The 15,000-nt window shown below is 45.2% G+C and overlaps 1 protein-coding gene across 1 annotated transcript in view; it reads left to right on the top strand.

Annotated features, from left to right (window-relative positions):
- Positions 1-2,819: 2,819 nt before the first annotated feature.
- LOC138372965 (salivary glue protein Sgs-3-like) overlaps positions 2,820-15,000 on the top strand; it is a 33,049-nt gene continuing 20,868 nt past the window's right edge. The window contains exon 1 of the mRNA XM_069338947.1: positions 2,820-4,329. Coding sequence (XP_069195048.1) covers positions 3,462-4,329 — 868 coding nt within the window. The 5' untranslated portion in view covers positions 2,820-3,461. The remainder of the gene's footprint in view (positions 4,330-15,000) is intronic.

The following is a 15,000-nucleotide window of genomic DNA, read 5'->3' as shown; positions in this document are numbered from 1 at the left end:
TCTCAAACATCTCTACCTCCCGAAGGCACCAGATGAGTGAGGGGTCAGTCTGCAATTTTCGTCAAGCCACTGTCAATGTGAGAGAACTCGTGTCCAGTGACAGTGGCTTGACGAAAATTGCAGACTGACCCCTCACTCATCTGGTGCCTTCGGGAGGTAGAGATGTTTGAGATATATATATCTCGAACTATCTACTTCTTTTGTAAGGTCTGATGGCGTAGTGGGTTAAAGCATACTAGTTATGCCAGCTACTGGAAGGTAGTTGTGCTTTCTGGGTTCGAGTCCCACTGGTGGGTGTTGTCCAAAGATTGTTTATCTTCACTTGTGGTTTATGCAAGTATAGGCTTATAAGCTGGACACGAGTTCTCTCACATTGACAGTGGCTTGACGAAAATTGCAGACTGACCCCTCACTCATCTGGTGCCTTCGGGAGGTAGAGATGTTTGAGATATATATATCTCGAACTATCTACTTCTTTTGTAAGGTCTGATGGCGTAGTGGGTTAAAGCATACTAGTTATGCCAGCTACTGGAAGGTAGTTGTGCTTTCTGGGTTCGAGTCCCACTGGTGGGTGTTGTCCAAAGATTGTTTATCTTCACTTGTGGTTTATGCAAGTATAGGCTTATAAGCTGGACACGAGTTCTCTCACATTGACAGTGGCTTGACGAAAATTGCAGACTGACCCCTCACTCATCTGGTGCCTTCGGGAGGTAGAGATGTTTGAGATATATATATCTCGAACTATCTACTTCTTTTGTAAGGTCTGATGGCGTAGTGGGTTAAAGCATACTAGTTATGCCAGCTACTGGAAGGTAGTTGTGCTTTCTGGGTTCGAGTCCCACTGGTGGGTGTTGTCCAAAGATTGTTTATCTTCACTTGTGGTTTATGCAAGTATAGGCTTATAAGCTGGACACGAGTTCTCTCACATTGACAGTGGCTTGACGAAAATTGCAGACTGACCCCTCACTCATCTGGTGCCTTCGGGAGGTAGAGATGTTTGAGATATATATATCTCGAACTATCTACTTCTTTTGTAAGGTCTGATGGCGTAGTGGGTTAAAGCATACTAGTTATGCCAGCTACTGGAAGGTAGTTGTGCTTTCTGGGTTCGAGTCCCACTGGTGGGTGTTGTCCAAAGATTGTTTATCTTCACTTGTGGTTTATGCAAGTATAGGCTTATAAGCTGGACACGAGTTCTCTCACATTGACAGTGGCTTGACGAAAATTGCAGACTGACCCCTCACTCATCTGTTGCCTTCGGGAGGTAGAGATGTTTGAGATATATATATCTCGAACTATCTACTTCTTTTGTAAGGTCTGATGGCGTAGTGGGTTAAAGCATACTAGTTATGCCAGCTACTGGAAGGTAGTTGTGCTTTCTGGGTTCGAGTCCCACTGGTGGGTGTTGTCCAAAGATTATATATATATATATATATATATATATATATATATATATATATATATATATATATATATATATATATATATATATATATATATATATATATATATATATATATATATATATATATATATATATATATATATATATATATATATATATATATATATATATATATATATATATATATATATATATATATATATATATATATAACTTTTTAGACACTCAACCCACCAGGGGACTCGAACACTGGCCAACAAGGTGGCAGTTGCATGCTGTATCCACTACGCTATACTTCAAAGCCATAAAGAGAGGTAGGAATTCTGGGGTATTTAACCAACCAGAATCCCAATCCTCTCCCAGGCGATGAGATAGTGTGGGACCTCGGATGCTCTTTCATCGGTTCCTGTTATATGGGAAAACTCAGTGCCAAATGCTTAATGCACAGACTACCCTATAAATAGGGTAGTCTGTGCATTAAGCATTTGGCACTGAGTTTTCCCATATAACAGGAACCGATGAAAGAGCATCCGAGGTCCCACACTATCTCATCGCCTGGGAGAGGATTGGAATTCTGGTTGGTTAAATACCCCAGAATTCCTACCTCTCTTTATGGCTTTGAAGTATAGCGTAGTGGATACAGCATGCAACTGCCACCTTGTTGGCCAGTGTTCGAGTCCCCTGGTGGGTTGAGTGTCTAAAAAGTTATAAACTTCAGCTACTGGAATAGGGTAGTCTGTGCATATATATATATATATATATATATATATATATATATATATATATATATATATATATATATATATATATATATATATATATATATATATGTATATAAACATGTAAAAAGCTATATTATTTAAACCCTCCTAAACACTTTAACTTTAAATATCGAAGTATGAAGAGTTGAATTTTTGTTTACTATTTCATACTCGCATTTCGAATTCTAAACATTATGAAATTCGACGAATATTTGGGAAAATCATAAGCAGTCGGTACATTGAATTTTATTCATATATGGTGTTTTTCTTAAGAGATCGCTCAGTGCTGCCATCTGTTGGCGAGGAAGGGAGTCACTTTACAGTTCAATCTGCGGCCAACAGATGGCGTTAAAGTAGCATGTTTGTTAACATTTTTATTTTATTTTTTTTATCTATATGAAAAATTGGCCCTGCCAGAGCTTAAATCTTAACTTAACTATATGACATTAAACCTTACAGAGTTTCGATGAAATATGGTTAAAAATATAGCAATTACTCCATATGGAACATCTCGTGATATGATGGATTAATGGAGAAGTTACTAGAAATGTTGCACGAGCAGGGGCTGATGCTGAGACATCTTAGAGCCCTGGTGAGCCCATATCATCTTGCTAATATGTGAGGTGCAACACTTCAATCCATTACATGAAGGGTAACACCTCTTCTGCGGTCGCACGCTCCTCCCTCCTGCAAGTTGGTGGGGCGGGGCCTACCATGACATTCTGGCCGCTGATTGGCTACCGCTCGCCCCATGAGATAGCGCTTCCCGCTACCTGATTGGTGAATGCGTCATAGGACTGGCAGCGGGAGCAGGGCGGGAAACCCTACTGTGAATTAATTATCCAAGCTCACATCTACGTTGCATTTTGTGTATTAATAATTCTTGTAACGATGCCAAGCGCTGTATAGGTCAATTACAAGGGATGCCGAGCGTCAATCCGAGTCGCGTAGTGTTGCAAGTATGAGCGTGAGGGAGGGAGGGTTGGCAGCCGTGGAGGCGAGGTACGGAGCAGAGGGTTCACGTCACCCTGACGAGTCAGAGTTGGTTGTGTCGCTGCGCGGGGAGGACGTGGGAGGAGGAGCTGAGGGTGACCCTAAGTGTGTTTCCCTGCCATAGTGTCTTACCCAGTGACCGCAACACTAGAAATACTAAAAAAAGATCCAGGATTTACGCGACTCTAACCCCCGCAACCTCCCCTCTCGGTGCTTTATGTGACCCCAATTTTTTTTTTTTTTTTTTTTTTTTACTTTTTTTTTCATCTTAAGTGCTTGGCTGCGTAGAACTGACAGATTTGATGCTGGAATTGTACGTTGAAAAAATCGCCATGAGCACAAGAGTTGCTTTGCCGATGTTTTTGGGGTGCAGAATGTCTGAGCTGAGACGACAGGTGCCAAGCCCGACTCCAGCCCAGGAGAGAACAGCACAGGTCCGCAAGAACTTGTTCGGGCCCATTGATCACGATGAGAACATCAAGTTCGTCCAGGAGGAGTTGAACAAGATCTCCCAGGCCGACTGCAAGCGCTGGAACTTTGACTTTCAAGCTGAGAAGCCCAAGGAAGGTCGCTACAGCTGGGAGAGAGTGGGAGAGGCCGTCCCCCAGGCCTACGACATGCCCAGGTTAAGATGTCTAACAACCACATCCCCAGCAACCACATCATCGGCCACCAAGACCCTGGCCACACCCACCCCACTGCGCATAGTACCTGAAGGTGGTGGCACTTCTCCCTCTACTTCAGTGGTAGATCAGCCATCCACCTCTTCTCCCACCACCACAGCAACCACAACCACCACCACGCCCACCCCAACAACCACGCCCACCCCTGCAAGCACCACCACGCCCACCCCTGCAAGCACCACCACGCCCACCCCAACAACCACCACCACGCCCACCCCAACAACCACCACCACGCCCACCCCTGCAACCACCACCACCACCACAGTGTTGGCGAAACCAACAAGTAGAAGAGCAGAATCCCGGCTGCCCACGACGATATCTAGTTCTAGTGAGGCTAGTTCTAGTGAAGGCAGCACTAGCCGCCGGTCTATAAGCGAAGTTGTTGTAGTTAAGAAGTGGAGTGGTGGCGTGAGACTGGCTCCAGAACACACCTCCTTACCCACAGTCAGAAGAACCAGAGCGAGAACCGCCCAACTTCCCGTCACAGGTAAGTTAGTGTGGGCGTATTGGGTCAGGTGTGGGGCGTATTGTGGCGGGAAGTGCAGCACTTAGGGTGTGGGTGTATTGTGTACAGTTTTGGGTGTGTTGTAAGTGGGTGTAGTGGCGCACTGTGTTTGACGTGGTACAAGTGTCACTAAATTGACGTGGGTGTTTTTTCAGAGTGGTTGAGGGCATGATAGGTGCGCCCCCGGGAGGAGGGAATCTGTATAGGCCTCCCGTAGAGCACAGTATAGGCCTCCCGTAGAGCACAGTATAGGCCTCCCGTAGAGCACAGTATAGGCCTCCCGTAGAGCACAGTATAGGCCTCCCGTAGAGCACAGTATAGGCCTCCCGTAGAGCACAGTATAGGCCTCCCGTAGAGCACAGTATAGGCCTCCCGTAGAGCACAGTATAGGCCTCCCGTAGAGCACAGTATAGGCCTCCCGTAGAGCACAGTATAGGCCTCCCGTAGACCACAGTATAGGCCTCCCGTAGAGCACAGTATAGGCCTCCCGTAGAGCACAGTATAGGCCTTGCCTCATCTGTCAAACGTTTCGGTCAAGTCCGAGGTAGCGGCGGCGTCTTGGGATTTCTATTCTCTGGTGCTGTGGTCGACCTTGACGGCTATCATACCTCCATATGTTTTCCTGTTGTTGGCCTGTGGCAGAATTCCCGGCGTAGGGTGTTGCTTCACCAGCTGCGTCAGGAGCGGGAAACCCGACGGAGTTGTGTTAAAGGGCTATTCGGTGTGGCAAGTAGGAGTCAGGGCTGTTTAAATGGGTAGAAAGTAGAGCATTTTTGATGTCCGGAGCATTAGGCAAGTAGGCCATTTTTTGTTATTGTGTGTGTGTGTGTGTTTGGGGGGTAGGAGAGTGGGTTAAGGGATGTTGTGAAGTATGGGTTGACAGGTACATAATGCACTTCAAACTGGGTTTGTAACCTGTCAAGTGACTTCTGTAACCGCAGGAGTTGCGTGGGGGGTTTCGAGTTACGAAAGTTGGTAGGGTGAAGGGGTATTGGGTGCGGTACTTGCGCTTGTCTTGCCCTCGCGCCCATTATAATATGTTCATCCTGATATGCTAGGCTTTTTGCTCCTTGTGTGCGTGGTGGGCATTGACGCTGTGTACGATACTTGCCGGTTGTTGGCATCTAGTGAGTGTTCTCGTTAGATAAATTTATTTTTTTCTTATGTTTTCATCTTTGTTAGAAAAGCAGTTTCACTAGGATGTATCTCATTAATAATGTAATTGTGCTTATAATGAGGTTTAGTTGCAAATATTCGTCTATGCAGGATTTTTTAACGTTTGTATGTTTATATTAAGAGGTTGTCGGCCGATTGCAATAATGCAGATCCCAGAATGCACGAGACAATATAGTGCATCAGTAACCATCCACGTGACGTCATTTGTTGATGGTCACATGGTGCGGAACTGACCAATGGGCGCACGTGTTGCAGGCGGAACTGACCAATAAACATGCGAGTTCATGGCAGGCAGGCCCTGCAACACGCCTCAATTGCACCAGCTGCACCCAACCTCCGTTGCAGGAGCGGCAGTGTGTTGATGTTGCGGGTGAGGTGTGTTGCCAGCACGGGAGTGTATGGCAAGGTTCCTTAATAACACGCACTATATGCACCATATACACGCACTATATACACGCACTATATACACGCACTATATACACGCACTATATGCACGCACTATATGCACGCACTATATGCACGCACTATATGCACGCACTATATGCACGCACTATATGCACGCACTATATGCACGCACTATATGCACTATATACACACACTATATACACGCACTATATGCACTATATACACGCACTATATGCACTATATACACGCACTATATACACGCACTATATGCACTATACACGCACTATATACACTATACACGCACTATATACACTATACATGCTTTATATACACTATATACATGCACTATATACATGCACTATATGCACGCACTATATACACGCACTATATGCACTATATACACGCACTATATGCACTATATACACGCACTATATATGCACTATATACACGCACTATATATGCACTATATACACTATACATGCACTATATACACTATACATGCACTATGTACACGCACTATATACAGACGCGAGGGTTTCTGCATAGTATGTGTTTGGGAGTACTTAAGAAAAAAGTTACAACAAATGGTCAACTAAAGTAACTACAATTTACCGAACGGGTTAAACAAATATTAAAGGCTTTGTAGAATCACATACACATGCCAAAAACAATAAAATAATAATAATAATAATAATAATAATAATAGGCCTTGGCTTCACTTGACAGTATGGATATCTGAAGTAGGCTTTGACATTTAATTGTTTTTGGGGGGGACACGAGAAATGTTATGCAGTTATAATTCGTATATAGTAAAGACACTGACATAATTACTGTATGCAAGGGATAAATTAAGTTTTAATGAAAGAAACAGAGAGCATGTTTTTCTGGCTAGAGTATGTAGGCTCCCACACATAGGCCTAGGAATACTGAATGAGTGTCATGGGAAACCTTCCAGAGTAGAGACCCTAGGGAAATTCTGACCTCTCCCTCCCCCCTCTTCCAAAGTTGGGGACTTTAAATCTATAATGTGATCACCAGGGGGTGGTTTATCGACCTTTAGGGGAATTCTGGCTCCCCCCTTTGGTCGAAGCTGGGGACTAAATCCATAATGTGATCACAGCGTGTGGAAGGGAGTGGGAGGGGTTATCGACCAGGCTGGATTACCATGGTAGAGGTGGGTGTGGTAGACGGTATATTCTCCATGGTAACAGTCGTCGGCCGTTGGTTGCTCTGCTTTCAAAATTAAATCTCTCAGCTGGGGCACAGGGAGGTGGGGGTTGGTGGCTGGCGTGGGAGGGGGTTGGTGGGTGGCGGGGGGTGATGGGGGTGGTGGCAGGGGCTTGGGGTGATGGGATTCGGTTGGTCTCCCCCCCCACACACCCCGCCCCCTGCTATGTTGACAGAGAATAGTGCCTGTACTGAACGTTAATTTCCATTGTCACTGTTGGCCGTCAGTGGGTTAATAGTAGGTGAGCTCTCTTAATGGGTCCGTGGGGAGGTCCTTAGGTGCACGTGTGCCTGGTGGGTCCGTGCACCTATTGAGTACGTGCGCTGGACCCCGGTACACGGTGTGTTCGTACAGCGTCCTTGCTTATCGGGCACGTGAGCTGGAACATGTGTTTGTATAGTTTGGCTTATTGAATACGAATACTGGTCCGTGGGCTATACATGAACGTAAGCTGGTGCGTCGTGGGCTCGAACGTAAGCTGGTGCGTCGTGGGCTTGAACGTAAGCTGGTGCGTCGTGGGCTTGAACGTAAGCTGGTGCGTCGTGGGCTTGAACGTAAGCTGGTGCGTCGTGGGCTTGAACGTAAGCTGGTGCGTCGTGGGCTTGAACGTAAGCTGGTGCGTCGTGGGCTTGAACGTAAGCTGGTGCGTCGTGGGCTTGAACGTAAGCTGGTGCGTCGTGGGCTTGAACGTAAGCTGGTGCGTCGTGGGCTTGAACCTAAGCTGGTGCGTCGTGGGCTTGAACCTAAGCTGGTGCGTCGTGGGCTTGAACCTAAGCTGGTGCGTCGTGGGCTTGAACGTAAGCTTGCTCGCCAGTTGAACCTGTAGACTGGTGTGTGTGTGTGTGTTCGCTCAGTGTATTAACCAAAGAGGCAAGGACTGGCTTGGTATTTCCAAAGTCTTTGCTCATATGCAAATGTAGTGTGGTATAATTATTTCTGTTGACGTTCATGATTGAGAAATTAACGAAGGAAGGAACGAAGGAAGGAGAGAGGGTTGTCTGTTGATCGCGCTGCAACATGGCTTGCAAGGAACGGGTTGAAACCTGTGGAGGTGCTTGCTGGCCAACACTGTAACTCTGATATTGGCGGGAAGAGGCCTCCTCGACACATATAGCATGATAGGCTTTGAATGTATCGCTTGGGGACCCCAACCCGTCTACAGTATACCATGTGGGGAGATTTTTTGTATGCCTACGTCATTCATGGGGAGTTTTGGCGTGAAATTGGTGAAATTTAGTTCCGACAAACTTTGCCTACTACGCTTACTCTAGTCGCCCGTTGCTGCCAACTCACTTCGTACTAACCCCACTAATATATACTATATTCCTTCGTGTTGCTGTATATCTTGTATTGAGATGTAGCTTTACGTCACGTGCATTCTAATGTGCGTAAAGATATAGGTAGTATGATTGAAAGGCAATATTTTCCGTGTGAAAGTTGAGTTAGTTGTTATGTGGTGGCTTCACAACTTTCTGACGCAGCAGCTGAGTTTGGCGTTGTAAGTCACTGGATGAGGCGCCTAGTGTTGCCAACGAGTAGATCCTGTTTATTTTTTATTTTATCAATTGTAAAGAGTTGTCTAGGTAAAGTGGGAGTATTACCCATACTGGAGGGTAGGGGATATAAAGAGCAGCGCATTACAAATAGGGAATGTTTTGATTCTTGTTTGATTTAACTTTTGATAAAAGAGCGCAAAAGTCGAGAGCAGCGATGGTGGCGAAGTGGCGCATGACGTGATTGGGGCGCAGGTGTGAATGAACTCTATGCGTAGGCCACCGAGAGCGGCATATCCTCTGCCTGTCAGTAGCCGCCTTGGAGGTTATGATGAAAGGACAATTGCCAGAGGTTGATAGATGTCAATTCAATTCTAGCAAGCCACGTTATGAAGGTCTTCTCCGCAGGAAGAGTATGCCTAGCCGATTTTTACTGTTGAGGCTTTTCCACCCAAAATGTCCGGTGGGTGTTTGACCGTGGCTTATGGACTGGTCGGATTTCGTCATCCCCGGAGCTTGATTAAATGACTAGGTTTGGGCAGCGCGCGTTGGCCAATGGCCAGGAGTGGAACATAAAACCATATGTTGGTTGGTATCTGATGGAGGGCTGGGTGAGCATCCTACGGTAGCTGGCTGCCTGCCTGGCTGCTTGCATAATGGTCTCAAGGTTAGCCCCGCTGCTTTAAGAAACATCTAGATCATCTACTGTTCTCTTCAATTTTTGTTTTCTAAGATGGACAAGGCTGATGCTCTCTCAGATGACTAGGGTGTCTGAAAGGGGTTTCTTGATAAAGTCTAGTTTATATTTGTCATTTTTCAATATTTTCCCATATAAACCTGAACATGACCAGCGTCTGTTGTTTACGTTAGGCCTGCTGGAGTTTAGGCTTAGGCCTAGGCATATATTTTTTGTCAATTTCAGATAGCTTGTCAGAGCACTGAGGTCTGGTTCCATGTATTGTCAGTCTCCAGTGTCTGAGGTTGACCAAAATTTCAGGCATATACACACATCCAAATAAATTTATAGCAGTGACTTGTATACCTATATAGAGCATTTTCCTTTTATATTGGGTAGTTAATTAGCCTGCGCGACTTCTGGCTGACGTATTTGGCTAATGGTGAAATTTGATTTAAGAATATTCAATGCTGGGGTTTTTAAGCCTATTCTCTTAACTTTACGGTCTTCGATCCTCGGTAACTAAGGTCACTCTACGTTATCGTAGCTGCTCCTGTAGTTGGATAGTTAACGAGTGTGGTGTTAACCACTTGATTTCCGACAGTAGAAGCCATGTATTATGTGGTGTAATTTTAGGGGTTTCGCCATAATTTTTTGTTTTACTTCGTCCTTGTCGCCAGCTGGCCTCCGTCATGATGGGGCTAAGAATTGTCAATAATTTTATTTGCGACCAAGTCATGGACTTGGCCTAAGCTGTATCTTGTTTTTTGTCATGATTCGCACTGGCCTAAATATTGTATACCACTATCGACTTACCTACATATGTAAGTTTGATTTACACTACCGTGTGCCTGATTAGGTCGGCCAGGACTGCAGCGAATTGTAAAAGTTACTAGGAGTAAACTGGAAATGTCAACAGGTAAACTCATTCTCAATATGGTGTCTTGGGTAGCGCAGGCGACACCATCCACCAGGGAGTTCTAGCGCTTGTGCCCTTGACGTGTACCAGTTGTCGTGTACCAGTACACCGGCCGTGTCGTGTACCAGTACACCGGCCGTGTCGTGTACCAGTACACCGGCCGTGTCGTGTACCAGTACACCGGCCTTGTCTTGTACCAGTACACCGGCCGTGTCGTGTACCAGTACACCGGCCTTGTCTTGTACCAGTACACCGGCCGTGTCTTGTACCAGTACACCGGCCGTGTCTTGTACCAGTACACCGGCCGTGTCGTGTACCAGTACACCGGCCTTGTCTTGTACCAGTACACCGGCCGTGTCGTGTACCAGTACACCGGCCGTGTCGTGTACCAGTACACCGGCCTTGTCTTGTACCAGTACACCGGCCGTGTCGTGTACCAGTACACCGGCCTTGTCTTGTACCAGTACACCGGCCGTGTCGTGTACCAGTACACCGGCCGTGTCGTGTACCAGTACACCGGCCTTGTCTTGTACCAGTACACCGGCCGTGTCGTGTACCAGTACACCGGCCTTGTCTTGTACCAGTACACCGGCCGTGTCGTGTACCAGTACACCGGCCGTGTCTTGTACCAGTACACCGGCCGTGTCGTGTACCAGTACACCGGCCTTGTCTTGTACCAGTACACCGGCCGTGTCGTGTACCAGTACACCGGCCGTGTCGTGTACCAGTACACCGGCCGTGTCGTGTACCAGTACACCGGCCGTGTCGTGTACCAGTACACCGGCCGTGTCGTGTACCAGTACACCGGCCGTGTCTTGTACCAGTACACCGGCCGTGTCGTGTACCAGTTGTTTTATTGTAACTATTTTGACGTTCGAATTTTTTGTTGCGTTTAAAAAAATGATTCTCTTAAGCCCATTCTGTGAAGAGAAGCCTGGCGATACGACTCATTTGGCAACCATGCTTTCTTCTACCATTTATCTTATTTTTTTAATCAGCGGCAGTCCTTATCAGCAATTCCTGCTCCAACCTGGTTGGAAGTGAAGCAGACTACCAGAGAACTTTGGTGTACTAAGTGCATAGTATTAGCACTTGGAGATAGTAAGCGGTAGGAAAGTACAGCATAGGCCCGAAACATTAGGTGCATTATTGGTTTTATAAAATTTACATTGTACATATAACTATTATACTTCAATGTACCATATTTCACATGTATTTGATACTGGTAGTATCCTGTAGACTCAAGGTTACATTTCGACTTGGCAGTGACTATATATTATACATTAGTAAAAGGGCAGTAGGGGCATGGTAAATGGTTGCAGAATAGGTCTGTGTTGTCTTATTAGAACACAAATTTGGAAAAAAGTACTGTTAGCGGTATCCCCAAATAATGTAGGAAAACAAAACATTGACCAAATGACGTTTTTATTACAAATATACATTTGCTGTTAGTGGTAGAATAAGCTGTTCAATAAATTCAAAACGGCTAAGTTAATAAGTAATTTACAAATTTAGGCTGTTAAAGATTAGTATAAGCTAAGGCTGAAGATCATCAGTTCTGGTTATTTGGCTTGGATACGTTATCCTTGGATGACAATATTTGGGTAAAGCCAACGCTAAGCCGTTCCTGCGTTGCTTGAAGACGTGCAATCTAGATATTTACAATGACCGGCCGTGGTGATAGTACATAGAGGGTCTAAATGTGATAATCTCGAAAATGGGCGACCAATTGGACTGTTGAAATGAGGGGCGCATTAAATCGGAATCCTTAGTGATGCTGAAAATTATTTTTCTTAGAAATTCGTGGTGAATGAGGCTGTTGAGCATCACTCGTACATACGTAGAGAAGTCGAGTGTCTGTATTCGGTGGGAGCAATGTCCAAGAGTGGCGTTGATTCGACGTTGAATTTGCGTTGCTCTATGATATTGTGCCAACTGGGTAGGTTAGCATATTTGGGATATAATGAGGGTGGCGGGTACAAGTTAATAAACCTGTGTGGACGTGTAAGCGAAGCACCGTTGAAGAGTCAGCTGTTGTGAGTGGACGGGACATCACGAGGGATTTGCGCGGGAAACTTTAGGAATGAGTGCGTGTATGTTTAGGCGGGAAGTAGGGGGGGGGGAGGGGGATGCCCACGTGCCCCTGCGACCTCTCTACGCTACAGATAAAGGCTTCCTACGACCCCTCGCACCATTTAAACGTACTACAGCAGCCAGAGGGGCTGGTTTACTGGAGGCGTGCGTATCGTATCTTGCGGTTTCCTGCCTTGGCTTGTTTATAATACCACCGGATGAGAGAGAGAGAGAGAGAGAGCGATGTCATGTTGAGATAGATATATGAATAAACAGTGATGGTGAAAATGTCAAGATGGTACCCAAGTATATCGTCCATCGGCTCGAATCACACAAAGGATGTATTGTGATGACATTAAGATTAAGAAAGCGTTTTGTGTATAGTAAAAGGTCTGTTGAGTTCATTGTCGTTGCACATTTCTGGGTCACGAATGCTGGTGTTACGTACAAAGACGACTTGGCCGGTTATCAAGTGGGCAAAAGATACTGGCATAACGTTTAATAAATGTTTAATCAACATTTTTATATGCTTAACCTTTATGTATCAAGAAGTTTGGATAGGTTATCGCCTTCATGAGAGCTTTAAATTGTCGTTTTAAATAGTGATAAATCCAAAGCATCCTTATAACCTTTCCTATGCTTTAGTAAATGTAACCTTGGCATTATTTTTTCTAGCATAGTTAAAGTATATTGTAAGTGTTAACGAGGTGGTTTACTACTACTACGCTACGCACTAGAATATGGGGCTACATAGAGACGAGTGTACCCAGCTTCTCGATGTATACCTTGAGTTTACTCTAGGTCTCGTTTTGAAGTATATTCATGACAAGAGTAGCAGTACTTACCAGTTAGTACTATTGTAGTGTCCGTAAATAAAGATCAAAAGCCTAACAACCCTTCCAGAATACAACAAGCCAAACTAGAATTGTAAGCAATATTACCATGTTTTCTCATCAGGGATTTATTGCAATAAAGCCAACACGACTGTGATAATGTACGGTAAGCCCGCCTGTGCCTGGTGACCACGTGCTGGAGTCGACGCCAGAATGGACTAGGTTAAAATAAGCCATCTGGGGTGCTGATGGTGACAAGCTGGGCGTCCCTTCACCTTTGTTTGCGGGTAAAGGTTCGAGGGTTGTGGGGTGGTGGTGGAGGGGTATCGGCGGCTTGTTTGCGTGACGGCGGCGAATTCAGATTTATGACTTGTAAAATCCAGTGGCTGTGGTGTGTGTTGTGGGAAATGGCTGTAGTTACGACCTGTTTTTGAAGTGGGGAGGGAGTTGATGATTCACCATTGTTTTCGTTTGGTCATCAGCCTTCAACAATCTCTAGTTATACAAATACGTATATTTACTTTTTCATAGGCTTAACAGCCCTTTTTTAATATTTTTACTAAATGAACTTTTCTTCCATTAATTTTAATTTTGCCACGAGGGGCGAGTTTAGTGGGCAGCGTCATTCGTCCTGTGAGTGGACACACCGCCATAATGACAGTATTGGGCAGCGTCACTCATCCTGTGAGTGGACACACCGCCATAGTGACAGTATTGGGCAGCGTCACTCATCCTGTGAGTGGACACACCGCCATAATGACAGTATTGGGCAGCGTCACTCATCCTGTGAGTGGACACACCGCCATAGTGACTATTGGGCAGCGTCACTCATCCTGTGAGTGGACAGACCTGGGCAGCGCCACTCATCATGTGAGTGGACATACCGCCATAGGAGCATGTACAACACTCTCCAACAGGAATAAACCCCGCAGGGTTGTTCATCCTGTCACTTGTACCCAGACACAGCTGGGAACTGTTTGAAGTGAACAGCTTATCAAACAAAAATATTAACATTTGTCAACCCTTAAAATCTTGCAAAGTTTTCCTAATTATCCGCTAGTATGTGACCTGTTGGTGTTCAGTATCGATTGTGCATTTTGTTCAGAGGCTGTAATGAGGTTCCTTTAGACCATTTCCTTCTGGTGGGGGGGGGGGGGGTAATAGTTTATAGAATTATCTGTAAATGCTCTTTTTGCTGTCAAAAGGAGTGTCTGGTTGTAACATTTCCAGTAAGGATGTGGCCCTCCTTCTCTGTTCGCCTCTACTGGTCAATCTGACCTGTATTCAGATGTGATTATGGTAGCCGTACAAGCCGGAGCCCTCCTTTGTGAATCCTGTCTTCACTAAATTGTGGTGTCCTGGAGCCCCCCCCCCTCGCCCCCTTTTGGGGATTTAGAAAACGTGAATCTCACGTACTAGGCTGTGTTGGACTGGGGACAGTTCTGTGATTGTGTTATTTGCGATTCTTTACGTGAAAAGGTGATCTTATCAGAATGGCCTGACTGTATAAAATTGCTTGCTGTGTAAAGCAAAAATTTTTGGTTATATTATTTAGCATAAATTTTTGGTAATAATATTTGTAAGACGTATATGTGTGGTGGGTGTAGGAGCCGTAGATATTTAGGGTTGTGTTGGCTAGTAGGCCTATGTAGCTTGTGTGAGTAGTGGTGGGGGTTTTGTGATAGAGACGCATTATTAGTAAATATTTTCTTACCATCTAACCTAGTCATGTAGGAACAAATTCATATTCACATTTAGACCCAAAGTCTGTAATATTTTCATCCTCTGACTGTACACATAAGAATAAAGTCAACTTCAAAATGCCAGGTAGCGCCTATTTTGTATTATAG

Source organism: Procambarus clarkii, chromosome 40 (genome assembly GCF_040958095.1).
Source record: "Procambarus clarkii isolate CNS0578487 chromosome 40, FALCON_Pclarkii_2.0, whole genome shotgun sequence".
In the NCBI taxonomy this organism is placed as follows: domain Eukaryota; kingdom Metazoa; phylum Arthropoda; class Malacostraca; order Decapoda; family Cambaridae; genus Procambarus; species Procambarus clarkii.
The sequence above is the reverse complement of the archived record's forward strand: the minus strand, read 5'-3'. Positions and strand labels throughout refer to the sequence as shown.